Genomic DNA, 23,123 nt, shown 5'->3' with positions numbered 1-23,123 from the left:
ATTCAGTTAAGTAAACGAGCCGTCAAGCCGCATTACGCAGAGCCACAGCGCGCTGGCAAAACAGGGTCTCTGGAGGGCGGTTTATATGGGCACCACGTGGTGTCCATGGCTGGAAACAAATGCTCAGGCCACCTTGGAATGAGAAAACCAACATGAGAAGAATAGAGGCGTAACATCGAATATTCGTAAATTCACGAGTTGAACACACTGCAATGCGTACGCTTTTTTTTTTTTTCGTCATGCCAAGGACCCTTGTGGGAGATCCGGCGAACCAATTTAAAATTTAAAAAGAGGCGGAGGCAGTAAGGGCGACCTTAAAAGCTGTTATATGTAATAAAGGTATAGCAAAATAATGGTGGTTAAAAAAAAAATAAAAATAAAAGCAACAACAATGCTGCATCAGGTGGATATGCAAAGCAATACCCCCAGTGTATAAAAAATTTTCGATTAATAAGCAATACGCAAATCTATGCACATCCCAGTAACGTGGTGCAGGGAAATGGACGCCAAAAGAAGAAAATAAATGGTGAACTAAATTGCAGTCTCCCAGCGACGTTGGGGGTATCGCTGATGCCACGAGAATGGTGTCCAGGTATAATATAAACATAAGCGCTTATCTTTTCTCCTATCTTTGTAGAGCAAGCAAACAAACGACACATCTTAAACGAGGTCCACCCATGAGAGAGTCGCAATTACGCGACTCTTTAAAAGGCATAAATACCACTGCGATTGAAAAGCGGTAAAAACATCAAACGAATCCAGGGAAAGAATATATATATATATCTATATATCTATATATATACAAAGGATTATTTCAATGTAAAAAGGGTACTCTGTTTCCTTCTTGATTTATTCTCGTTCGCTACTTGTGGGGGAGTTTCGCGGTGCTCCTTCCCAACCAGGCCACAGACCTTGCAAACGTAAGAATGCTAGGGATGACCGTCGCCTTGTGTCCACGGAGGGCTCAACGGTATTGCCAGCTGTGAAATCAACGACATGGCCCACTTTTGTTGCTATACGCCGCATAACTTCCTGACATTCGTTATCATCCCACACGGACTTGGTTTTCGGTGGCAACGTCACACGCCAACGCTCGCAGAAGGGCACTAACAACTTTTTCCGTTGTGATGCTGTAAAAGTGCCGAAAAGTGCGCGCATGACTGCCACTATGGCCTGTGCTGACTGACCCAATTCACAAAAGGATGAGCAGTCGCTGGTGGATGCGTTTATTATCCCGCTATCCGCAATCAGATCGACTTCCCCGTCGAGGCGCAGTGCAGCGAAGGACCGACCGACCACAGCATCAACTTGGTACATTTCCACCGGATCGGGAACGCCACGCAGTGGGACGGCGCCCAGCGCAGTGACGTCAAGTTGCTCACGCTCTGCTGTACTTAGCGAAAGGTATGTTGCACGTGTCAGCAATATCTGTCCACCATTCGCAGCGCTCTCCGTGCGGGCAGCCATGTTCGACGTATGACCATAGTAGTCGTAACCCTTTGTCACCTCATCGTGGCGAATGTCACACAATCCGGTGTGCACACCAACTCGCACTCGGAGGCCATTCCACAACTTTCGGTACACGTCGGGGTCCAGGCGTGCGGTTGGCGGCACGTATCCCTCACTTTCTAACGCACGGTCCTGCTCAAGTCTGCGATAACACTCGTCAAACACGGACGCGCCCCAGTTGTGGCGAAGGAACGCCCTCTGCAGATCCCGCACAAGTTGCACCGCCATAAACGCACTTCGGCTCGCGATCATGAACGAGTCCCCAACGGTCTTCACCTCGTAACACTCGTACTGGGAGATCAGCGCGCGGATCAACTTGTGGTGTGTGGCGACAGCATCAGCCATGACATCGGGGTGGGCAGCCCACTGTGCCGTGCTGCTTTCAATATCTGTGAAAACAATTGTCACGGGGTCTGTGGGTTCCTTCGGCGCGCTGTTGTTATCACGGGTGCTGCGCAGGACAAAGTATGGAACCACGCCCAGAGCCACCATAAGAAACAAAGCAAAGGTAGCACCGATGATGACGCCCACCAGCGACGCCCCGGAGAGTTTTCCTTCGCTAGGGTCTCTGAAGCTCATTGACGGTGTCATGGGATTTGCAAGTGGAGGAATGGAGGCGTTCAGGGCACGGGCCATAGACCACACGGATACCTGCGTTGCGCCATAGTTTGAGGCACAATCATCCTTCGAAAGTTTCTCTGCGGTGTCGCATTTTGTGTCGTCGAATACACCGTAGCGCATGTCATCAGAGATGATGGAAGAATCGGCATAGAAGAAATTTACCAACGTTTCTGGACTCATTTCTTCTACATGAAGAAGTATTACCCGCATCAATCGACCGGTTGCGAATGCCAGAAGTGATAGGGGTGTCCATAATCGTGAGTCTTTTTCAACATCATGGAACAGTTGAGCAGTCTTCGATGAGGTTTCAGTATCACCCCAATGTGGCAAGCTGGTGGCAAACACGAGACGTGCGGCGCCTGCGGTGTTATTGAGGGCCGTGGTAAACAGATCATACAGTAATGAAAATTCCCCGAAGAGAACAATCACACGCAAATCGTTGCGTTCTTCAAGTTTCCTCGCGATTTCCCTCACATTTGGTACGGAAAGGCCAATGACAAACACGGTCCCACTTATCGGAAGGTATTTACCAACACCTTCCCCATCTTCACGTATGACAGCAGAACGTAGTGAGACACCGAACTCAGTTAGTGACCTCCGCAGAAAATCTGCAATCCCATCCGCTTCGTTGCTGCAGATCACGGCATCAACAGTACCGACCCCGTCGCCTGCGAGGTACGATGAAAGAACGTAAAGTTGTTGTTCCAGGGTGGGCGAGAGATGAATCACATGCCTTCTGAACTTATTCAGCCGTGGTTTGAGTTCCAGGGGATCGATAAAGGTTATATTCGGCGTGTCCAACATCGCCTCGGTCACGGGGCCAAACACAGCGGTTACGATTCTTTCACCTTGCTCATACCGAAGATCGTTCGCTGCCTCAGCTATGGTAGTATTAAATGCGTGCAGAAAGAACCTGTCCGAGTGTCCCAAATCACCCTTGCCGACAAGATGGGAGGCCCCCTTCTGCCACAGCGCAGCTGCCTTCGACGCGGTGTCGTCGTCTTCCATGAAAACGGCGAGTCCATTCAGTGGCCCTTGAAGCTCCGAAGATTCAGTATAGCACTGCGAAGTCTTCACCACTGTGAATCCACTTTCCATTGTCGTCGTCTGGCCATTTTCCAACATCTCTTTCACATACACCGCCTTGCTGCCTTGGTTACACTCACAGGTGGCGCCATGCTTGGCCGCCTCCCCCTCACACGTACCGCCATAATCACCGATCACAATGTCATTGATGACGTAGCGCCGTTGGCTGTATAGCGACCTGACAAAAGTAGTGCGGTCCTTGAGCCATTCAAGACTACTAAGTGCCTGAGACAACACCTCCCCACAAATCCACCCATACACCATCAACTCTCCCTCAGTGCCATGGGTCAGGAAATAATCTGCTTCAGTGATGTTGGTTTCGCTGACGTGAGCTTTCAGGTATTCACTCATAACTCCTTGAAAACGCTTGATTGCTATGTACTGGCTGTCCTTCGCAAGCGGATTGGTGCCTGTGAAAAGTAGCTGCCCGGGCGCGAATGAGGTTCCTGCAGTTGCCAGAGCGTGTAACCACATTTGTGCAAGTGACGCCTGGACGGATGATGGACCAAGAATATAAGAGCGAGCGATGCGCTCCTCCGCTACCATCATCATCAAGAACTTCGCGGTATCTTTTTCTGGCGCACCAAAGACAATGATGGCCTGAGGAAGGGCGGCGGCGAAGCGCTCGAACACCTCTCTGAACTCATCATCAGGAGCAGGCTCACCGTCTGAACTCATCACGGTGAACACACCATGCAGCTCATAACCCATCTGAGACATCACGTTCACTGTTAAAGCATACTCCTCGTCGCCATAATGAACACCCTGAAGGTACATGAAACCTAAGCGCAGCACGCGCAACTGGCACAGCGCATAGCGAATGAGAGCCAATGTCTCAGCAGCGGGGTCGGCACGCAGAAAGTAAAGGTACGGATTCCATTGTCGGATAAAAGTGGATCCAGTCATAGGGGAAAATGCCACGACATTATGTTTCATAAGGATTGGAAGAGCAAGGTACGTGACAATGTCACCGAGGGGTCCATACACTATAACAATTTTATTCTGGTCCGTTTCCAGCTCCAACTGCTCTTTAATGAAATCTTGGGGCATCAGGTCAAGGTTCCTAGGATAAACAACCTCAACTTTCACGCTTCCGGCCACAGTCCATTGTCGTGACTCCAGTGAGGCGTTGAAGCCAGCATTAATCGCGTTTACATACTCCTGCGGCATGTACGAGTTCCATGTGGCGGAGAGAACCTTGACTGTCGCATTAGCCTCGGCGCCCACTGACAATTGCGGCAGGACGATGAGCAGAAGTAACAATGCGACTGGAGCTCTCAATATCACGGGAAGTGTGTCCATGGCGACACGACACACAGCTCCTCCCGTCGGAAGGGAATGTTCCCCGCCACTCGGTGCGAGTGAGGCATTGCGGTCGCTCAAGTGAAGCATACTCATCGCAGTGATTTTGATAGTCTACGTGTAAAAGTGGTTGTCACACTGGAACAAAAGAAAGGGAGCGGCTGCTGCGTAAGAAAAGGCAAGGGTTGTTAGGTGAAACTGGGAACCACGTAACGCCAAGAACGGGATGCCCATGTCGAGGGGGAAAAAAATATAAACGGCAGCACGCAACAAGCCATATTAAGATTTAAGGACGTCAACACACACGTTGTTCCATCACAGGCATAAAATGCCAGTAACGCAGGCGGGAAACTGCGCTTGTTGTGTCAGGGGCGGCTGTTACAATGCACAAAACCACCCCTAAAACAGTACACAACTCCCAAGGTATGCGCCGCGCGCGGTGGAGTGGACCAGCGATAGGTAAAACAACAATGTACCATTAAGAGGTCAAGCGGTGCTGTCTCAACGGTGCCCCCAATCACGGCGGATGTGCCGCCCCTTTGCCACTAATTGGTTGGAGGAGAGGGAGCGTATTTTTCGCCACACACAACCAATGCAACCCGGCTGGAAACATAACATTTGTTGGTCATCGAAGAAGCACAAGGCACAAGCCGCGTCCATTCCCCGCAGCGGAAGTGATAACTTGCGTACTTACCGCCATCACTGTTGGCAAGAAGGCTCTCTTGACTGTGCAAATGGAAGAGCCGCTACCGAACTAAGGTTTTCGTGAACAGTTCGTCCACTCGCCATCCCTTGGCGCCATTGTTAGGCAAGAAACGCTACGGGCGCCACGCAGGCGTTAATCCCCTTCAGCCACTGCAAGCGAACCGACACTCAAACTTGACATCACCGTGCGGCAGTGGGCAGTTTCGCACACGTGTGTCCGGAGGGACGTGGTTTGACTAGTAGGAAACAAGTCAGCCAGACAGATATGGGAGTTCCCCCACGTTAGTTAAATCCTGTCCACATCCCAAGACAATTCGAGCGGGAACGACAGGGGGATTTTTTAGACAACCGAGGTGGTGGAGAAGTTCACTCCACAGGAAAAAACATAGAGTTTGTTGTGAGAAGAAATTCCTGCCAACGGGTGCACCGGTCCAAGACAAACCATAAAGTCTCACCCTCGACCGCTAGAGTGAACCGCAAAGAAGACGGATTCACTTGGGCGCTCCCACGGAAACCGTGTTGTTACACAGCAAATGGAAGAATTTTCAAATCACACATATCCCCTGCTTTATTTGTGGGTTTACCAACGCCTCCCTCAGCCGCCGCCGTGGAATAACAGGTCAAGCATTCACGGAGAAGGGAAAACTGTTCTCCATGCAACAGCTTTTTCGCTTCGATAAGGTCTTCCCGCTCACAGTCCGTAGAACACGCCCGGTTTGCCACGTCAGCCGGCAGCGTGCCCCGTCGAATGCCGCCTAACGATAAGGACCGGAGGAACAGGAGAATGACAGATGTTCCATTCCACCCTCGACTTTGGACTACGCACGGCTCAAGGAAAGTGTCAATTGGAACTCGGACAGCACCGAACCCCAATTTATCCGCACAGGACTTGAGCTTCTTATCTCCTTCCGGGATGCGCATGAAGTGAGCGAGCACGACGAAACGAGGGGAGAGACAGTCCGTATCTTCCTCACAATGCGCCTCGCCATCGCCATTGCCCACACCGGGATGAAGCAGCATCTTGCAGGTGGTAAGCAGTTCCCTAATATCCACGCGGTAGTACATCAGATCTGAACCCAATACCAACCGAATAGCGCGTGTAGGGCGACGCAGATGGGACCCTGAACACGGATGCGACAGCACACGGAGGAGGCGCTCGGAACCCTCTTCACCCCACTCCAGTTCACAAGATAGCAACGCCCGTCCCTCCATGCTGCACGGAAGGGGCCTAACAAACTCATCACTACCAACCTGAAGCAGTGCCAACCCAAGTTGCTCCGCGCTTGCCGCCACAAGGCTCAAGCAGTCTTTGGACGCGTCCGTGAAGGCCACACTAAGGTGCGGGAAGAGCATCGCAGTGGTGAAGCCAACTAATCCACAGCCACATCCCAATTCAACCGCCCATGGTCGGCAGCCCGCAGATGTGTCGTGCTCAGCTTCGCTGGGCAATAGGCATTTACCAAACTTAGCCAGAAAGGCGGCTAGTACATGAGCGCCATGGTACACCCGAAGCCCGGTGGAACACACTTCATTCCCAGATGCAGATGGTTTACCTTGCTCTTGCTTATCCTTCCCCAGCTCCGTGCATCGGGTATAGTGGTTCAGTGCCGTCGCACAGGCTAGATCGAATTGCAGCAAAGAGGAGCCATCTGACGACGTCACCACTTCAACACGTTCAAAATGCATGAAGTTAACTACATACCCCAACGTAAACGAACGGAGGATAGTGCTCAGAGAAACATTGTGAAACTGAAACCGTAAGGGGTGGCGGAAAAATATCCAGCAGTGAATTTAGCACGCAACGCGTGCGCATGTAAACACGTGTGGAAAACTTACACTTACCGTGGCCCGTAACATCAAAGGGAAACAAAAGGCGTACAGCAAAACTTTCCCCTTCCCCTCACACCAGGTACAGCCCGAGTTTGCAAGCCCCTTAAAAGCTGCGAAGCCCTCCCCGGGGTAAGTAAAATATTGCAATACTCAAAGAGAGCCTTGTCCCCGCCAGATGCTGTGCAAACAGACAGGCCGAATAGCAGTGGCGTAACCCTAACCATTCCTTCTCCGTGGGAAAGGACCCACCCAAGTGTATCGGCTGAGTTCCGGCGGCGGTGAGGAACACACTGTTATGAAGAAAGGGCACAGAACGCACTCTAGAAAGGCTGCTGGAGAGTGATGCAAAAAACCAGTCTTAGAAAGTGGCACTTCGCCTTCACGCTCGAAAAAAAAAACAAAAAAAGAGGATGTATCAGGGAAGACGACTCAGCTTCTGCGCCCTGGTCTTGTATGAAGGCGAATGTCCTTACACACACATTAAGATAACTGTGATGTTGAACGCGAGAACAGCGCACCTTGATGGCACCGTATGGGGTGCTACTTCAAATATCCTGGATGAAGCAACACGGAACCCACCCTAACCATCTGGAATGTCGTTGCATCGGCAGGGTCCTAGTCGCTAGAGTGGGAGACGCAATAGGAACACGCCCAACTAGCGGCAGCACGGCGCGGCACGGGGCACCCGACATCTGCCCCCCTTGCAGTCAACTTAATCACAGAGGTACAGCATCCGCGCTTTTGCCTTCTCCTGGAGCCCAATGGTTCTACCCAAGATGAGACAATTGCACACTTGTTTGGAAGTTGCACTATCTCCAAGGGATGTTAACGCACCTCGCCCCCCCCTGAACCTATTTCAAGCACTTCCAGAGCATGCATGAACACCAGCAAAAAGCATGATGAGTCACGAAGTGAATAGAAACAGTAAGCGTACTTTGCTTGCGCCTAAAATCGAGTTACCAACGGCATGAGGTATGGATGCAAACAAGCGCGATCGATACCCTTCAGTGACTTCCATCCATCAGTCCACCGTCCAAATATTAACTGCCCTTTCGTTTCTTGGTGGAATCGACTCGGCTGCATTAAGTGGTTCCCTCCTTGGTCCCACGTGCATCGTCGGTATATTGGGCTCAGCCTCGATGGTTTCACTGCCCTCTCCTAATGCAATTCCATCACCTGGCTCCACTTCAACCCGCCTACTGCGACGGAAGGTAAAATTGTGAATTAGCATGCGTACGCTGGTGTGTACAACGTCCGGGCTCAGCGTCACGTATGACGAAGCCAGTGAGTAACCCATGGATTCTGTGTGCTCTACAAGTTGCTGCGTCACGGACGTTGTGAGAAGGTCGGCAGTTCCATTAGCCACCTTAGTCGTGACAAAGAAGGCTGCCCGTTCATTGGTTTGATAGCACTGCCAGTAAGTTGACGATAGCTGGCGCTCAAGGTCACGTCGCACGCGGCGAATGAGCGAACGGAGCTGAAAGCCATCCGCACCGTAAGTAATGGTTAACGCATGCCGCTTCACTCCTTGGTCGTGTTGCATGTGGTCGCAAACCTGAACGACACAAACATCAGGGAGCTTAACCACCGCACCTCCAGTGCTGCAACCTTCACCGTCTTCAATAACTTCCGGCGGGAAGGCATGCTCTAGAAGCCCCCACTGGTTCATAGAGTAAACTACCTCCGCCCGTATCTGCAAATTCTCAGCTGGGAGGTTCAGTTGGTTGGTCCGCAGGAATCCCAGAATGTACTCGAAAACATGTGGAGTGACATCCAAAAAGAATTCACGGCCCCGGTGTTGGCGGGCGCCACGACCGGGCAGTGGAAAGAGCTGAGCGAAAGGCGTGTCAGGGTAACGATGCAAAGTGCTGAAGAGAGTTTCAAACCGACGTCCTCCGGCATTGATGACCGCACGGTCAGACGCTGCTTGGTTGATGAACCTCATGGCTGTACAAAATGAAAGAAAAACACGGGGAAGAAAGTGAAGAGGAAGGGCCACAGTTACCGAACAGAAAATGAAAACACTGATGGGGTAGACGCTCAACTAGTGTGCGAAACAACAGCGAATGTACACATTTAACTTCTCAGACTACAATGCTCAGAAACCAAGGACCACAATGTTTCTCTGGCGGAACACATGCTCATCTGCGAAAGGCAGCGGCTGTTAAGCAATTCCTTTGCGGTTGGGCGGGACGCAGGATTCCAGGACAGCATCCCACTTAGTAATTCGCTAAACTCACCGCTGATGTGAGTCTGGAGCTGTAACCGGCGAGTCTCTTCCTCTGCCTCGGCTAATTCTGACAGAAATTTCCAGAAATCGCTGGCCCCCGCGGCGACAAAGGGATGACGTTCTCCGCTAACGCAGTGATTCAGCACGACACCGAGCGCCCAAATGTCACTACTGGGTCTGGAGACCAGCTGCCGATTTCGCAACGCTTCCACAGGAGAGTACAACACCGTGCTAGCAAAATACTCCACCGCAGCGTCAATGGGGACGGCACTAGAAAAATCACCGAGGCGCATTTCCCCAGTTCGCCTAAAAAAAATATTCGCCGGACTCAGATCCCCGTGAACCATTCCAGCCCTTTCGTGCAGGTCTGCCAGAGCATTTAGGGCAACCAGCGCAATTGCCCTCACTTGCGCCTCTGCAAGTCGGCTTTGGACTGCCAGCACATCGCGGAGGGTAAAGTCCATTTGTTCCATCAGCAGCGCCGCCATGCGGCCGTCTTGAACGCGAACGCTATAGTGATACAGAAGGAACTGTGATTGCAAACTCTGCACCGCCGTCACCGCGCGTACGAGATTGTTGGGCTCAAGGACTTCCTCCTCTTTTAGCACAAGCCACTCATTTCGCTCTTTCGAGAAAACGCGGTAAACACATCCTCGCCTGCTACGGTACAGAAGTGTCCGTTCACCTGCGTCCACGTATTGCACCTGGCTGGGCCACACAGCCGTGCAGTCCATTTGACTGTCGCTCATTGCAAGTCTGCACGCACGGCGTGTCTGCAAGAGCTCAAGTGGAGTAAGAATAAAGGAGGTGGAAAAGAAAAGAAAAGTGAGATGAAGAAGGCTGAGTGAAGGGTAATCAAAAAACATCCACCACTGCGTCTTAAGAATTGTTAAAATAAATGCAAAAAAAAATCCTTATCAAGAAACTCGGTATCGCGCAGCGTTACAGGTAGGGGAATAAGGTCGCAGAGGCAAGGCATCCATAATAGCAACGGTGCCAACAAAATAAACAAGTCCTCCACTAATACTAAGGTGCGCTACTGCGCAAACAAACAACATATACCATTTGACACCTCAGGCTGTCACATTACTGAACGAGGGCCTGTGTTCCTCAGCCTTCCTCAAAAATTCAGCAAGCGCTTCTTTTGCTTCTTTCGTCAACCGTACTGTTCCCCGCTTTCCCATCAAAGTCGCCAATTCATCGGAAAGAAGTTCCCGCTTGACCACCAGGGCATCCGCCACTCTGTGCAGAGTGTTTGCATTTGCAGCAATGAGTGTCTGCGTAAAGCGTTGTGCAACATCGACCAGACGTGCAGCTTCAACCTCGGCCATCGCTTGCGCCCTCTCGGAGTGACGTTGATAAATTCGACCCTCATTCAGTCTCTGCGGTTCGTATGCAAGTAACCCAACGCTTTGAGACATGCCGAATGAAAGAAACTGCTGTATGGCAGCTTGCGTGGCGCGTTGATAGTCGTCCTGTGCCCCCGTTGTGAGTCCGTCGTAGCGCGTGGCCTCTGCAAGGCGCCCAGCGAGTAAAACGCAGAGGTCCGTGAAGAGTGACAAATCAGTGGGCATATCGAGTGCCTCCCTTCCTAGTTGCTGGGTGAAACCCGCCGCACATCCACGCGGCGTCACGGACAGCTTAACAACGTCGGGTTGTTGTGGAAGTAGCCACGCTACAAGCGCATGCCCGCTTTCGTGCAAGGCTACACGGCGAAGCGCTGCGTCAGTCATGTAACTGCGGTGCTTTTTCCCTATAAGAACATCATCGACAGCCGGAAGCAATGTCTGCTCCGTCACCTCGCCGTCGCCCCGCACCGCAGCCGCGAGGGCCGCCTCATTCACGATGGTCGATATGGCTGCTGGAGACACCCCTGGAGTGAGCCCCGCGAGACGTTGTGCTTTGACCTCCACGTCAGACGCGACAATTCTCTTAAGGTAATGCCTAAAAAGATCTTCCCGTGCTTGGCGATCGGGCATGGGCACCTCGATCTTGCGGTCAAACCGACCTTCACGTAGGAGAGCCTTGTCTATGTTGTCCATAAAATTTGTGGCTGCAAACACAACCACGGCCTCGCTTGCGCCGAGGCCGTCAAGTTCAGCAAGAAGTTGATTGACGGTCCGGTTTTCCTCCGAAGTCACGCCGCCAGCATCCTGTTCGCCGCCACGAGTCCCAACAGCGTCAATCTCGTCTAAAAAAACGACGGATGGCGCCACCTTCTTTGCTTCCGCAAAGAGCTCCCGGACACGCTTGGGCCCAGAGCCCGCGTACACTTCAATGAAGTCCGCCCCACTGCAGGAGAAGAAGGGGACACCAGCTTCCCCAGCCACGGCCTTCGCCAATAACGTTTTCCCCGTTCCGGGCTGGCCCGTCAGCAGACAACCTTTGGGAAGCCGCGCCCCCAGCCGTGTGAAACGCTCCGGAGTCTGAAGAAACTTAACGTACTGCTGGATTTCTTCCACTGCCTCTGGGATGCCAATAACATCCTTGAACTTGGTGTCTGTCACGTCCACACGGAAATTTTTGTCCCCCAGTGGGTTCATTTGTTTTTGCATTGCTTTCATCACGTCTGCAAAAAAGCCCGAGGGTTTTGCATTGGGCGCCGCAACGTTCACGGCAGCGGCGGATCGGCGCCTCAGAAAAAAGTATAGTGCAGCGAGCGGAACTGCGGCCAAGAAAGCACCACCAACCGCCTGCGTGACGGAGGGTTCCACATTCTTTGTCGGCCGACGCTGCTGAGCATCATAAAATCCACGGTAATATGACGGTAAGTTGGAAGCACGGGCATCACGCGACAGGGGATCCATCCTATTGGATACAATACGGAAGTCTGACTACCAGTGGATGTCCCTGATAGATACGAGGATGCGTGCCGGCGCGTTAGATGCTGCGGGCGCGAGTAACACACCGACGGTCGTGCTCACCGATGTGTCCTTTCCTTTGTTCCTACAAGCGAAAACAAGAGACACCACAAGGTGAGGAATAGGGGATCTTGAAAAAAAAAAACAGGTTGTGTGATGACCCACCCGCGCTAGACCAGCATGAGCGGCGAAAAAAAAAAAAAAGAGGAAACGTTGCTAACTGCGACGGAGGGGGGGGGGACACCTGCTACCCAACGCCGGCATGTGGAATCACCTTGCAGATGACAGGAAGAGCATATGAAACCACAAAAGTATAAGAAACAAAATAATCAGATAAACCAAAGGTCCGATAGAGAGGCGGAAAAGAAACAAGGGTGAGAAAAGTTCAAACGTTAGTGTTCAAATGGAGAGGACATGACATGGCTGTCAATGGGTTACTTGTTTCATCTGCGATGCCGCCGTGAGAGTTGGAGGCAAAACACAAACATGATTAGTATCGTCGACGACGCGAACAGCACACCCGGACCACTTTAGTTCCTTAAGTAATTTGGTCACCCCGCTCTGTCCCATAACGGCCACGGAACGTTTGTGGTGAGGCGGAATTTTCCTACTACCTACCTGTGACATTACTGTCCGCACAAGAAGTACGTCCGGAAGTACAAACAAACATGGCTCTGGCACGGCGTCCGCACCCGGGTAGGACACAACAAACCATGAGGACACTTTGGAGGGTGCTGACGGAACGAGTTCATCTAAATGTTGTGGAACGTATGCACGGAGGCGCCGCAAATGTTCCCGTATGGTATTTGTCAGTACCGGTACGGTAGCAGTTGTCTGCTGGCTCGTAGCGGAGAAATATTCCACACAACCTCCGGGTGTTAAAAGTGGAAAAACCGGCGAGACGGCCTGTAGTCGAACCGTTGGGAGACCTTTCAGTAATGCCACTGCCTCGCTATGCGAACCGCCCGCGGCTAACGAAGAGTAGCCGTGTGATGATGAAATTCCTTTTAACGGAATGAGTCGCAGCATTGCGGGCACAACTTTGATGAGCAGTGTCCCATCGCACTGCAGTGTGGCGGATGTGATGCTGCAACCTGCAAACGCGGAGCAGTCCGAGACAGTGGGAAGAAAGACACATCCATCGCTCACCAGCGAGGTTGGCGCAAACGATAGCAGCGGGAGTTCTTGTACCGCCATCCGCACCACACTCATAATTGGGAGTGACATGTTGTAGTGGGCCCCCACGCACGCTCTACTTCAGTTGGGGCACTTACTCAAACCTTTCCTATTTCCCACTAGCTCCACAAGGGGGCAGCACACTACTGCAAAGGTAAAGGAGAGGTAAGCAACATCGAGGGAACGTGCGACTGTTAGTGAACCGCCCATAACTCCCCGACGTCTTCTCAGTGACGTTAAAAAATTGCCGACAAATGCTACAACATCATCCGATTCAGAATGTACAGAAGGACTCCACCGCGCCGTTCTCATTCTTGTTAACTGTTGTGAACGTACTCTCTTACCCCGGCGTCGCAGCAAATATCGCGTCGTGGTGCTAAGGTTCGGTACATTATTCATGCGAATAGGAGACTGAGCACTACCGCCCTCTTTGGGAAACTGCGATGCCGCTGCGGATGGCCCGCGACAACCAGGCTTGAGTCGAGAACAGGCACCGGGATTCTTGGGTGAGGAAAAACCCGCTGCTCCTCCCCTTTCCCGGGCATTGTGCCAACCCGCCGTGGCAGATGGTTTCTGTCATTTCTAACTTCACCGCAGGGATCCTGGGAAAGGATGTATTGTTCTGTCACGCACCCGTCGCCATGTCGAAAGCGGGTAAGGAGCACTGCAAAAAATAAAAAGTAAAATATGTTCCCAACCGTACTTACAGGGTGACGGGGGTTGAACCGACCTAAAGTGACGACGACAATATCCCTTACGCTTGTTCCTCCTCCACACAAATCCACGGTCGCACAGTTCCCCAGGCTTCTAGCTTTGGCCTCTGCATCGATTTCTGCCGTTTGTATGCATTCATAAACGGGACGATCCCTGTCATTCCACGGAACGGCCTGCTGTCCCTGAGACCAGTGGAGCATTCATGCGAAGGAAGTAGGTATTTGTTAAAAACTAGATCCAAAAACGGACAGAGACACGAGTCATCCCCTAGAAGGAGCGACATGCGCGAATCCTGAAGTTCCCACGCCCATGACAACCCGACCGCTATACTACTTCGTTAAATCCATCACCTTCCTGTTGCTCAGCTGCCATGCCGTTTGTTTTCTTTCCCTCAGTCGTGTTGTTCCTTTATCAGGCGATTCTCCCCTGTCAGCACACTTTTTTACCGCATCTTCCTCACTGCATCGATGCGTTGTGCCTTATTTCCGGGTACGTCGACGTAAGGAACCAATGTACCCACCATGGGAGCACGCAACACAACATCATCTTCACTTCCGGCATAGCAGTGGGCCAAAAGCCACAAATCTGGTAGAGAGCAGTGTGGGAATCACGAAGTGAGGGGTGGTCGGAGACAGAGCGAAAAAAAAAAGAATTTTCAGACACAGCACTAAGTAATGAAATGTACCCACTTGCAGTGCCCCTCTCCCTGTTAAAAAAAAAATTATCAGCTCAGCTTCTTCGTTTTCGCCATTACGCATAATAATAGTAGTCTGTGAACCTCAGAGGAAAGCATTCCTGTTCATCGTTTCGGTAAAATGTAGCCCTTTGTTCGCCTTCACGCATCAGCCGAACGTTTACCCACCATCTTGACGCACGCACATCGTATTCCCTTCCATGCTTCCCCACCCGCGGACGCATACATTTATTATAGTTCACTTCTCAGCCCCTCCCTACTGCTGACTCGTATCCCTCTCCACCACCATTATTATTACCATTATTATTCTCATTACCTCTCAGACACATTATTTCTGGCGTTGTCCATTTGTTTGCTTGATTGAAAGTTGATGAAAAACAAGGGCTCCGTCGCGGCTTACCCCGCAAACACGAGGGGAACCGAAAACCCGCGTCGGTTCGAGGTTCCCGGACGAAAAGGAGAGAGAGAAGAGAACACTATAAAGGCAAGCAGCCAAAAATACAAATGCATGAGCCTCTTTTCCCATATGCTTCTTCCTGCTGTCCCTGTGTTTCCCGACCATTTTACCCATCCCCATCCCCATCCCCATTTACATTTTTTTTTGACTACGTTTGTATTGCCGCAGCGTCACTCGGTGACAGATGGGGTGCGGCCCCCAAACCAATATAAACAGCCCCCAAACACCACTGATAAATGCACATCACTACGGTAATATATAACCCCACTTGAACGTCTTCAGCCCCGTCCGGAACCCCTTGGAGCTTTAGCAGTTGCTGCGTGCCAAAAAGGAAGTGGACAAGTGGGTGTGCGGGCACTTCTGCCTTAGAGCTTCGAGGCAAAGAGTTTCCTCTCGTAGTGGTGCAACGAGTGAACAGCACCCTCTGACTGCGCCGTCAGGCTGCGCCGGTTAAAGAGAACTTGACCTTCGTACACCTTCTCCCTTATGGCATCAAAACTCACCTCCCCAATATCTTGAGCCGACTGCTGCAAACCCTTATGGATGTACGCCAGAAGTTTCAGAACGGAGCCCTTGTCAAGCACAGCCCCTGCCACACCCTGTGCCACTTGCAGGGTTTCATTTTCCGACAGGTACCGCTTGCCTGACTCCCGTCCCTGCAGCATAGCATCAATGCTCCCCATTCCACGGTAGCCCTTGAGCCGCATGCCATCCTTGAAGAAATACTCCCCAGGCGTTTCGGAGGTACCCGCAATCATCGAACCCAGCATCGCCACGTTGGCGCCAACCGCCAGCGCCTTGCAAACGTCACCAACATTCCTCAGGCCACCATCGGCAACACACGGAACCCCACGAGAAGCAGCGTAGCGGGCAACTTTATAAATTGCTGTTGCCTGGGGCCGACCGCATGCAAGAACCTCCTGTGTGATGCAAATGCTCCCACTTCCCATCCCGATCCGCAGGCTATCTGCCCCGGCATCTATCAGGTTCTTCGCCTGGTCCTGCGTTACGACGTTACCGGCCACAACCTCGAGGTGGGGGTATGTCTTCTTCACCCAGCGTATGAAAGACACCTGATAAATTGTGTTGCCTTGCGAGCTGTCAAGTACCAGAACATCGATACCCGCCTCTGACAGAGCTGCCACACGTCCTTTGTCGGCCTCCCGAGTGGAGGTGGCCGCCGCACAAAGCAAATGCCCATTGCGGTCCAAAGAACTGTTTGGATAGTCCCTCGCGCGGACGGCATCACGACGGGAACAGAGGCATACCACCTCGTCCTTGTCATTGAGCACGGGGAGGTATCCGTGACGGCTGCGGTTCAGTACATCCATCGCCTCCTCCAACTTGATAGGGTACCGCTCCACTGTCATATTTTCACGCCGTGTCATGTATTGCGACACCGGAGCACTGGCATCCTTTACGAAGTCTATATCCTTGGTGCATACAATACCCAGCAATTTACCGTCGTATTTACCCCCTTCTGTGACAAGAATGCCGCTGATACCCTTCTCCGATTTTATATTCCTAATGGTCGAGACAGGCACGTCGGGGGAGACAGACTTTGGCTTCATGATAAACCCGTTGCGGTACAGTTTCACACTTCGCACCATCCGTGCCTGCTGCTCCACAGTGCAGTTGTTGTGAATGACACCGATGCCCCCCATTAGTGCCATGGCACGGGCCATGCTGCTCTCCGTCACTGTGTCCATAGGGGAAGACACCAGTGGAAGGTGAAGAAGAATATTTTTGGTAAACTGTCCGGAGACATTTACCTTCGAAGAGTCAAAGTCAATAAAACCGGGTAAAATTATAAAATCATTGAATGATAGTCCATCCTGGGAAAAGAGCTCCTCGGCGGTGGTACCGTCCCGCAGCGTTTTGGTGCGTAGGTTGGTGTTTTCCATTTAGATACACTTGCGCTGCGGTCTTATGCAGTTTTGTCCCCTCTTAAAGGATAAAGTTGTTTGCTTCCTCCAGGAGCGTGCAAGCTCGCTTTATTATTATATATCGTTTGCGTAAATTCAATCCCCCTTCTTTAGTTAACACCTCCTTATATATGGGTGGTGAGCAAATATGGAAATGTAGTTTAATTTTATCAGGTAACTCTATTAACCGCTTATTCTCTCTGTAGTCACTGCTTTTCGTTATATAGCGCACGCTGTATTCAAAAAAGGAAAGGAATAATAGGGGAAATAAAGCCATGTAGTCAGAAATCGAAAGATAACACGTGGTTGTGGCCATAGAGACCTAACTAGCAAACCTGTAATCCCTTTTACTGTTCTATTAGGCTTCACTTACAGTACATGCAAGCATGTGCATGCGTGCGTGTGCAGCTCTTTCACTCCACCTAACCCCACAAACATACAGCCCCGTTTCCTATAGTACGTCCCGTAACCCACTGCTATATATATATATATATATATATAAGAACTCTGGGAAGGCTACGCTTTCTGCACCTCTCTGTTTGTATCCCCAGCCAAGCATGGGTGGGTCCTTTGCAAAGGGATGGCTTCCTGTACGGAGGAAGGTCAAGATAGCTGCGGTGGCGGCGGCTGCAGTTTCCCACAAAATAGTCTCACGCAGCGCAGATCACATCGCTTAACACGTGCACACGTATGCAGGAAGCGTTGAAAACACCCTTTTAATCTTATGTCTCTCCATTCACTTGTTTCTCATGGCTCCACTCCATTTTGTCATCACTTGTAAATTGTGGTAACCTGCTGTCGTCATACCTGTTTCACCACTCATTGTACGAGCGACAACTTAGTCACGAGCATAACTCGAATACTTTGATCGAAGGATGCACAGGCTAATAGCCCCTCTTTGGAACGGTTCCAATCCATCGTGTGAATCGGCTGGTCCCCCACCTTCGCCTTGTTCAGTTCCTCCACACATCCCGCGATCCCCTTCGCTACGCCGTCACTATCCCGCAGGGTCCGCTCAGGGGGATACCGATAGCGGCACAACGTCACTTCGCCACCACCACCGCACGCGAACACCTCACGATTCTGCGGCAACGCCCGACTGCACCAAACAGTTCCACTCGAGACGCGTTCTTCCACATAGGCATATCCTAGTGTGGGATGTAACGTCCGTACGTCATAAACGCGCACACGTCCCTCTAGCAGTGAGACGATGAGCTTGTTCATGGGAATATCGGGCCGATCAAACTCCACATCACACACGCCGTTACCCACATTAAATTCATGCAGCATCTTCTGCGTGCGGAGGTCAAACAGCTTCACATCGCCATTGTCGTACCCTGCCACTACTACCCGCTCGTCGGGGTCACTGCTATTACCGAGCCGAACAGTCCAACAGTCGCGCGCCCGCGCCGGGTCCGCTGGGCTTAATACCACCACCGGCTTCGCAGCCTGCCGAACATCCCACACCTTCACACACCCGTCGCGACCGCAACTCGCAATTTCCGGTGGGCCGGTGAACTGGGCCCCGTCTACCGCGTTGATTATATTCTCATGGGCACGTGGTGCCTTAAAGAGTGCCTCATTCTCGTCAAATTTGCCGTTGTCCCCACTACTGCTACTGAGGCGCTCAACATCCCAAAGGGAAAGGCCTCCGGCGAAGTCTCCAGCTGCTATTGTAAGAGCAGCTGAGGATATCTGGCGGCTGTTGTGGGCAAACGTGCAGCACTTCAACGGAAGCTTCGTACGGATCTCATGCCGTACAGTGAGCTCACCCTTGTTGAGCTGCATGAAGGAAAGTGCACCTTGGTTGTTCGGATACTGCCCCACAATGGCGAGACAGGCGCTGTGAGGAACCCACTTCACATCAAAAGCGGTATAGAGGAGATTTTTCTTGACATGCTCTATGATCTGCTGCCGTGACATGCGGCGCTGCTGTTCCCGCTGTCGCTCCTTCTCCTCCTCCTCTGTCAAGTAAGACATCGGAAGTTGGAGTCAGTGACTGTATGTTTGAATATGTATGTGCTTGTGTGCAAGTGCTCTTGGGGTAAATGAAATAAGATAATAAACTATTCTTTTAAAACCCTACCCAGCCTCACCTTATAAAAAGCAGGTGCCACAAAAAAAAAAGAAAGAAAAAAAATATATATATATATATGAGTAAACGGACGAGTAATATCTGAAGAGGAAGCTAGAAAAAACAACAAGTTGGCGGCTCAACGCAACCAACTTCTCTTATCACTGGTACCTAAAGGCGGCACCACAGCGGAGAAAACAAAACACGAACTGGCTGCGACAGCTCTCCTCCAGTGTATGATAGACGAAGTGTCCTTGGAGTTTCTTTGCACACAAATTGGAAACGCCTACCACCCCCTTTCGGCGAACCTCTTGCAGCCGCTATCAACAGGTATTGCCCCGTATAGCCATTTTCACCGAACCGGCAACAGTAATCGTGGTGATTAGTTATAAGGGGTGCCAAGTGCGCTTGAAAAAAAAAATGTTACCCGACGCAGGCACACGTGAAGAGAGGCGGAGAAAAAAATAAGAATCGTCAACATAAAACAAACGATACGAACTGAGGATGAGGGGAAAGGGAAATACGCACATTAAGAGATAATCAACTATACCTTTGTACATGATTGTGCGGAGGTACAAAATGAGACTAATCAGCGTAAAGATCTATCACAACACGTGGAAGAGAAACTGATTACTTCAGGTGACAAAATTACCGTCACTTTCCCCCCATCCTGTTTCTTCCGCAGCACGGCCTCTTCTCATAATCGGATCACTTACTGGACGGTCCATTCTGTTTAAAAAAAAAAAAGGATCCACATCCTCAACAGCACTTCCAACGCCCGTTGATCACTTCTTAAAGAGCATGATCCGCCCCCTGTCATGTGGTGAAGTGCTGCTCCGAGCGCTTGCTACCACGTTCTGCTAGTGTGGGTAAATTTGGTGGCTAGACGAAATTTAAATACCGTTTGTGGTAGGCAAGTGAGGGTTCAAGTATCCGCACCGTGTCAAACGAAGTCGTGGGGCCCAGGACCTGCAATGAGGAAAACAACTGCTCGTCCCACAACTCCACGAAGACCACCCCGCACACACACCGGTACCGCTGTGACGGTGTTGACAGTGGTCGTAGCAAGTGGAGATGAACCACACTGGTTCGTCAAGCAACCTCAAAACCTATCGGACCTACCTTTGGTCAATTTTGTAGTATGGTTTCCACAATCCACTCAAGACTTCAGCCGTTGAGAGTAATAATTGGGGAGGGGGGAATCCACAGAGCAGAACAGAATGTCGAAATTTCTCGCGGTTGGGGTTTCATTTTGCGAATTTCCGGTGACCGGTTCGTGCAGTGCGACCCCCAATGATTGCACGTCCGTAGAGGGAGCCATAAGTGTCTAACGGAACGTACGGTGACATCTCACACGGAGCCCAGTCGAAATCGACTATTTTAAAGAGACCGTTTGTGGCAAACAGGACATTGATGGGCTTCCACCGACTGCAGCACAGTGTCTTGCAGAGGGCGTAAGAGTAATATGGGGCGGGAATCAGTTGAGTCGCAATGCATGTAACCTGATGCTCAGCCAGCATCAAACAGCCGTAGAGCCGACAGTACAAACCACCGGCTTAGCGGTACTCCATAACGAAGAAGTGGTGACCAGCCGTTTGAAGTTTAGAACGTAGACTGACGTGCGGACGGTACCCCCAATAGACACCAAATAGTCCACACCCCTCTGCGCCCACAAACGGACTGCTAGCAGGCAGTTCTCCGGAGGCGACTTTAATTGCGTCCCATCTCTATGGAGGCGCCACACGCTAAGTAAGAGACATGAGTGCAGTAACGAACCCGTAGGGCCTGTCAGTACAGTGCAACTTGAAACGGCTACGCACCCGGTGAATGTCTTTCGGCCGCTACCACGGACCGCCAGCTTCTCCTGGGTTTAACCGAAGACACCAGCAACCCCATCTGAACACACATGCTATCTGGCAGCAAACAAGTAAACAATAACGTTCACAAGCAGGACAAGCGCAGTAGTAAGGTAATCACAGGGAGGAAAGAGGGGGGGGATGTTGGCCTAATTATACAACTCAGTCAACGTTTCTCCTTCCCACGCTACTTCATCCTCGTCAAAGTAAATACGATCTAATGCATACCGCTACAAAGAGATGCTATCGAAAGAAACTGAAGACGCGGGAGACAAGTGGAGAAGAGTGATTGCACGGTGGTGGACCTCTTATCAAACGCATAAAGGTACGGTACCTTCCAAAGAGGGGAAAGGAGGAAGGGGAATATGACAAGGCCAGTGCGTTTAAGGTAACAGAAATAAAAAGTAATAATAATAATAGTGATAATAATAATAATAATAATAATAGTAATAATAATGGTCGCTTCATATATGTAGCGGTGGCTTAAATAATGTTGAGTCACAGGATGAGATAAGACCCGCTTCATAGCACACATCTACGAAAACATCTTCTTATATGCCTCACGCTGCTTTTTCTCGTAGGCTTTGCGTTGTGCCTGTACCCGCTGCAACAGCACCCTGGCGTCCGTATTCTGTGGATCTGCTTGCAGGATCGTCTCAAGATCCCCCTTCGCCTCGTGCCAGTCACTCTGTGCATCATAGGCCTTTGCCCGGCGGAACAATGCCTTTGCGTTACCTGGTTCAACCTCCAGCACCCTGTTACAGTACCGGATACACTCCTGGTGAGACCCTTGGGCAAGAAGGGCCTGCGCCAGGTTACCCCAAAGCACCAGACGGACTTTGCGGGCACTCGCCAAGCTCTCATCATTATCACTGCCGAAACCGCTATCTGCCTCGACAAATTCCAGTGCTCGACGATATTTCCGTTCTGCGACGCTGAACTTTCCGCTCCTTACGGCCTCATTGCCCTGTGCCCTCCGTCGCTCTGCTTCTTCCACCCGTGCCGGACCCTCGAACATCCATGTTTTGACCGTAGTGAGCTCGCGCAACTCTACTGCGTATGTTAGCTGCGAGCCAGGGGATATGTTGAACTCCTCGTTGTGTTCCGTGGAAAGACGGGGATCGATACGGAAGGAAGCAGATTCGCGCTTCCGCATAGTTGAGAGGCATGTCTCAAGGTGGGGTGGCAGCGGCGTGTCACCCAAGGTGAGTTCCCAGTCGAGCCGCTCGCACAGCAGCGTCCCTGGCTGGTCATCGCTGTGCGGCCCCGCGTACACGCGTAGGTCAACTTTCAGCTTGGATTCGTATCCAGGCTTTTCGTAATCGATACCCTCGACAGCAAGGCTTTTCATGATCGATTTGTCCTTGCTCTCGGAAATATCCTCCTCCCGTGTCCAACTGAATAGCTCCACTTCAAATAGAAGTGTGGCGTTCGCTGGTATCTTCGGCGGGCTGCCGGCCGCACCGTAGCCGTATTCTGGCGTGCAGCGCAAAACTGCCTTCTCCCCCACCCGCATAGTGGCGACGCCCCGATCCCAACCTTTGATGACCTGCCCGCGACCCAACGTGAACTCGAAGTATTCCCCGCGGTCACGACTGCTGTCGAACTTGGAGCCATCGGACTCCAGCGTGCCGACGTAGTGTACTGTCACCTTCGAACCCTTTATTGGCTTAGTCCCGCTTCCCTCAATAAGCACCGTCTTGAAGAGACCGCCATTTGTGTCCGGAACCTCGGTTTGCACACCGACGGGGTACTCCACCTCGCGAACAGGTTGACTGTCCAAGCTCGTCACACTGCTCTCTGGTGAGCTCATTGGATAATTTCCAACGGGGTTAGTAATGTTCTTTTGTGTTTTTCCCTTCTGGTGCCTTTACAACTACGGTAATAGCAAGGAGGAGGGGAGAGGGGGGCGAAAAAAAAATAAGGAAGGAAATAGAATAGAAATAAGAACAAATTCTCCCTACTGGCGTCACTCCGTTGGGCCGTGTGTTGCGATCGTCGTCTTCACCCAGTGCTTCCCTTGGAACCCACAGTCCTGACAGCACCAAGGAGTAATTCAACGTTCTCAATGCACAGACCAAAA

The 23,123-nt window shown here is 51.3% G+C and overlaps 14 protein-coding genes across 14 annotated transcripts; 2 read left to right on the top strand and 12 right to left on the bottom strand.

Annotated features, from left to right (window-relative positions):
- Positions 1-283: 283 nt before the first annotated feature.
- Positions 284-607, bottom strand: TbgDal_X19840 (hypothetical protein, unlikely; the record flags this gene model as incomplete). The annotated part of the gene is made up of 1 exon (XM_011780838.1): positions 284-607. One exon carries the CDS (start codon positions 605-607, stop codon positions 284-286), a length of 324 nt encoding a protein of 107 aa, XP_011779140.1.
- Positions 608-849: 242 nt separating this feature from the next.
- TbgDal_X19830 (expression site-associated gene (ESAG) protein,putative) lies at positions 850-4,614 on the bottom strand (the record flags this gene model as incomplete). Its single annotated transcript, XM_011780837.1, has 1 exon — positions 850-4,614. One exon carries the CDS (start codon positions 4,612-4,614, stop codon positions 850-852), a length of 3,765 nt encoding a protein of 1,254 aa, XP_011779139.1.
- A 1,131-nt stretch (positions 4,615-5,745) lies between these two features.
- Positions 5,746-6,909, bottom strand: TbgDal_X19820 (hypothetical protein, conserved; the record flags this gene model as incomplete). The annotated part of the gene is made up of 1 exon (XM_011780836.1): positions 5,746-6,909. The coding sequence occupies one exon, from the start codon at positions 6,907-6,909 to the stop codon at positions 5,746-5,748; it is 1,164 nt and encodes a 387-aa protein (XP_011779138.1).
- Positions 6,910-8,074: 1,165 nt separating this feature from the next.
- TbgDal_X19810 (potassium voltage-gated channel, putative) lies at positions 8,075-8,998 on the bottom strand (the record flags this gene model as incomplete). Its single annotated transcript, XM_011780835.1, has 1 exon — positions 8,075-8,998. One exon carries the CDS (start codon positions 8,996-8,998, stop codon positions 8,075-8,077), a length of 924 nt encoding a protein of 307 aa, XP_011779137.1.
- Positions 8,999-9,129: 131 nt separating this feature from the next.
- TbgDal_X19800 (protein kinase, putative) lies at positions 9,130-10,149 on the bottom strand (the record flags this gene model as incomplete). Its single annotated transcript, XM_011780834.1, has 1 exon — positions 9,130-10,149. One exon carries the CDS (start codon positions 10,147-10,149, stop codon positions 9,130-9,132), a length of 1,020 nt encoding a protein of 339 aa, XP_011779136.1.
- A 207-nt stretch (positions 10,150-10,356) lies between these two features.
- On the bottom strand, positions 10,357-12,090 carry TbgDal_X19790 (ATP-dependent zinc metallopeptidase, putative; the record flags this gene model as incomplete). Its single annotated transcript, XM_011780833.1, has 1 exon — positions 10,357-12,090. One exon carries the CDS (start codon positions 12,088-12,090, stop codon positions 10,357-10,359), a length of 1,734 nt encoding a protein of 577 aa, XP_011779135.1.
- A 480-nt stretch (positions 12,091-12,570) lies between these two features.
- On the bottom strand, positions 12,571-13,371 carry TbgDal_X19780 (T. brucei spp.-specific protein; the record flags this gene model as incomplete). The annotated part of the gene is made up of 1 exon (XM_011780832.1): positions 12,571-13,371. The coding sequence occupies one exon, from the start codon at positions 13,369-13,371 to the stop codon at positions 12,571-12,573; it is 801 nt and encodes a 266-aa protein (XP_011779134.1).
- A 344-nt stretch (positions 13,372-13,715) lies between these two features.
- TbgDal_X19770 (T. brucei spp.-specific protein) lies at positions 13,716-14,234 on the bottom strand (the record flags this gene model as incomplete). Its single annotated transcript, XM_011780831.1, has 1 exon — positions 13,716-14,234. The coding sequence occupies one exon, from the start codon at positions 14,232-14,234 to the stop codon at positions 13,716-13,718; it is 519 nt and encodes a 172-aa protein (XP_011779133.1).
- Positions 14,235-14,343: 109 nt separating this feature from the next.
- TbgDal_X19760 (hypothetical protein, unlikely) lies at positions 14,344-14,652 on the top strand (the record flags this gene model as incomplete). The annotated part of the gene is made up of 1 exon (XM_011780830.1): positions 14,344-14,652. The coding sequence occupies one exon, from the start codon at positions 14,344-14,346 to the stop codon at positions 14,650-14,652; it is 309 nt and encodes a 102-aa protein (XP_011779132.1).
- A 446-nt stretch (positions 14,653-15,098) lies between these two features.
- On the top strand, positions 15,099-15,440 carry TbgDal_X19750 (hypothetical protein, unlikely; the record flags this gene model as incomplete). Its single annotated transcript, XM_011780829.1, has 1 exon — positions 15,099-15,440. One exon carries the CDS (start codon positions 15,099-15,101, stop codon positions 15,438-15,440), a length of 342 nt encoding a protein of 113 aa, XP_011779131.1.
- Positions 15,441-15,550: 110 nt separating this feature from the next.
- On the bottom strand, positions 15,551-17,089 carry TbgDal_X19740 (IMP dehydrogenase, putative; the record flags this gene model as incomplete). The annotated part of the gene is made up of 1 exon (XM_011780828.1): positions 15,551-17,089. The coding sequence occupies one exon, from the start codon at positions 17,087-17,089 to the stop codon at positions 15,551-15,553; it is 1,539 nt and encodes a 512-aa protein (XP_011779130.1).
- An 840-nt stretch (positions 17,090-17,929) lies between these two features.
- TbgDal_X19730 (hypothetical protein, conserved) lies at positions 17,930-19,090 on the bottom strand (the record flags this gene model as incomplete). The annotated part of the gene is made up of 1 exon (XM_011780827.1): positions 17,930-19,090. One exon carries the CDS (start codon positions 19,088-19,090, stop codon positions 17,930-17,932), a length of 1,161 nt encoding a protein of 386 aa, XP_011779129.1.
- Positions 19,091-21,257: 2,167 nt separating this feature from the next.
- On the bottom strand, positions 21,258-21,575 carry TbgDal_X19720 (hypothetical protein, unlikely; the record flags this gene model as incomplete). The annotated part of the gene is made up of 1 exon (XM_011780826.1): positions 21,258-21,575. One exon carries the CDS (start codon positions 21,573-21,575, stop codon positions 21,258-21,260), a length of 318 nt encoding a protein of 105 aa, XP_011779128.1.
- Positions 21,576-22,853, bottom strand: TbgDal_X19710 (peptidylprolyl isomerase-like protein, putative; the record flags this gene model as incomplete). The annotated part of the gene is made up of 1 exon (XM_011780825.1): positions 21,576-22,853. The coding sequence occupies one exon, from the start codon at positions 22,851-22,853 to the stop codon at positions 21,576-21,578; it is 1,278 nt and encodes a 425-aa protein (XP_011779127.1).
- Positions 22,854-23,123: the final 270 nt, after the last annotated feature.

Source organism: Trypanosoma brucei, chromosome 10, assembly GCF_000210295.1.
Source record: "Trypanosoma brucei gambiense DAL972 chromosome 10, complete sequence".
Classification (NCBI taxonomy): Eukaryota; Euglenozoa; class Kinetoplastea; order Trypanosomatida; family Trypanosomatidae; genus Trypanosoma; species Trypanosoma brucei.
Note: the sequence above shows the minus strand (reverse complement) of the source record. Positions and strands in the feature narration are given on the sequence as shown.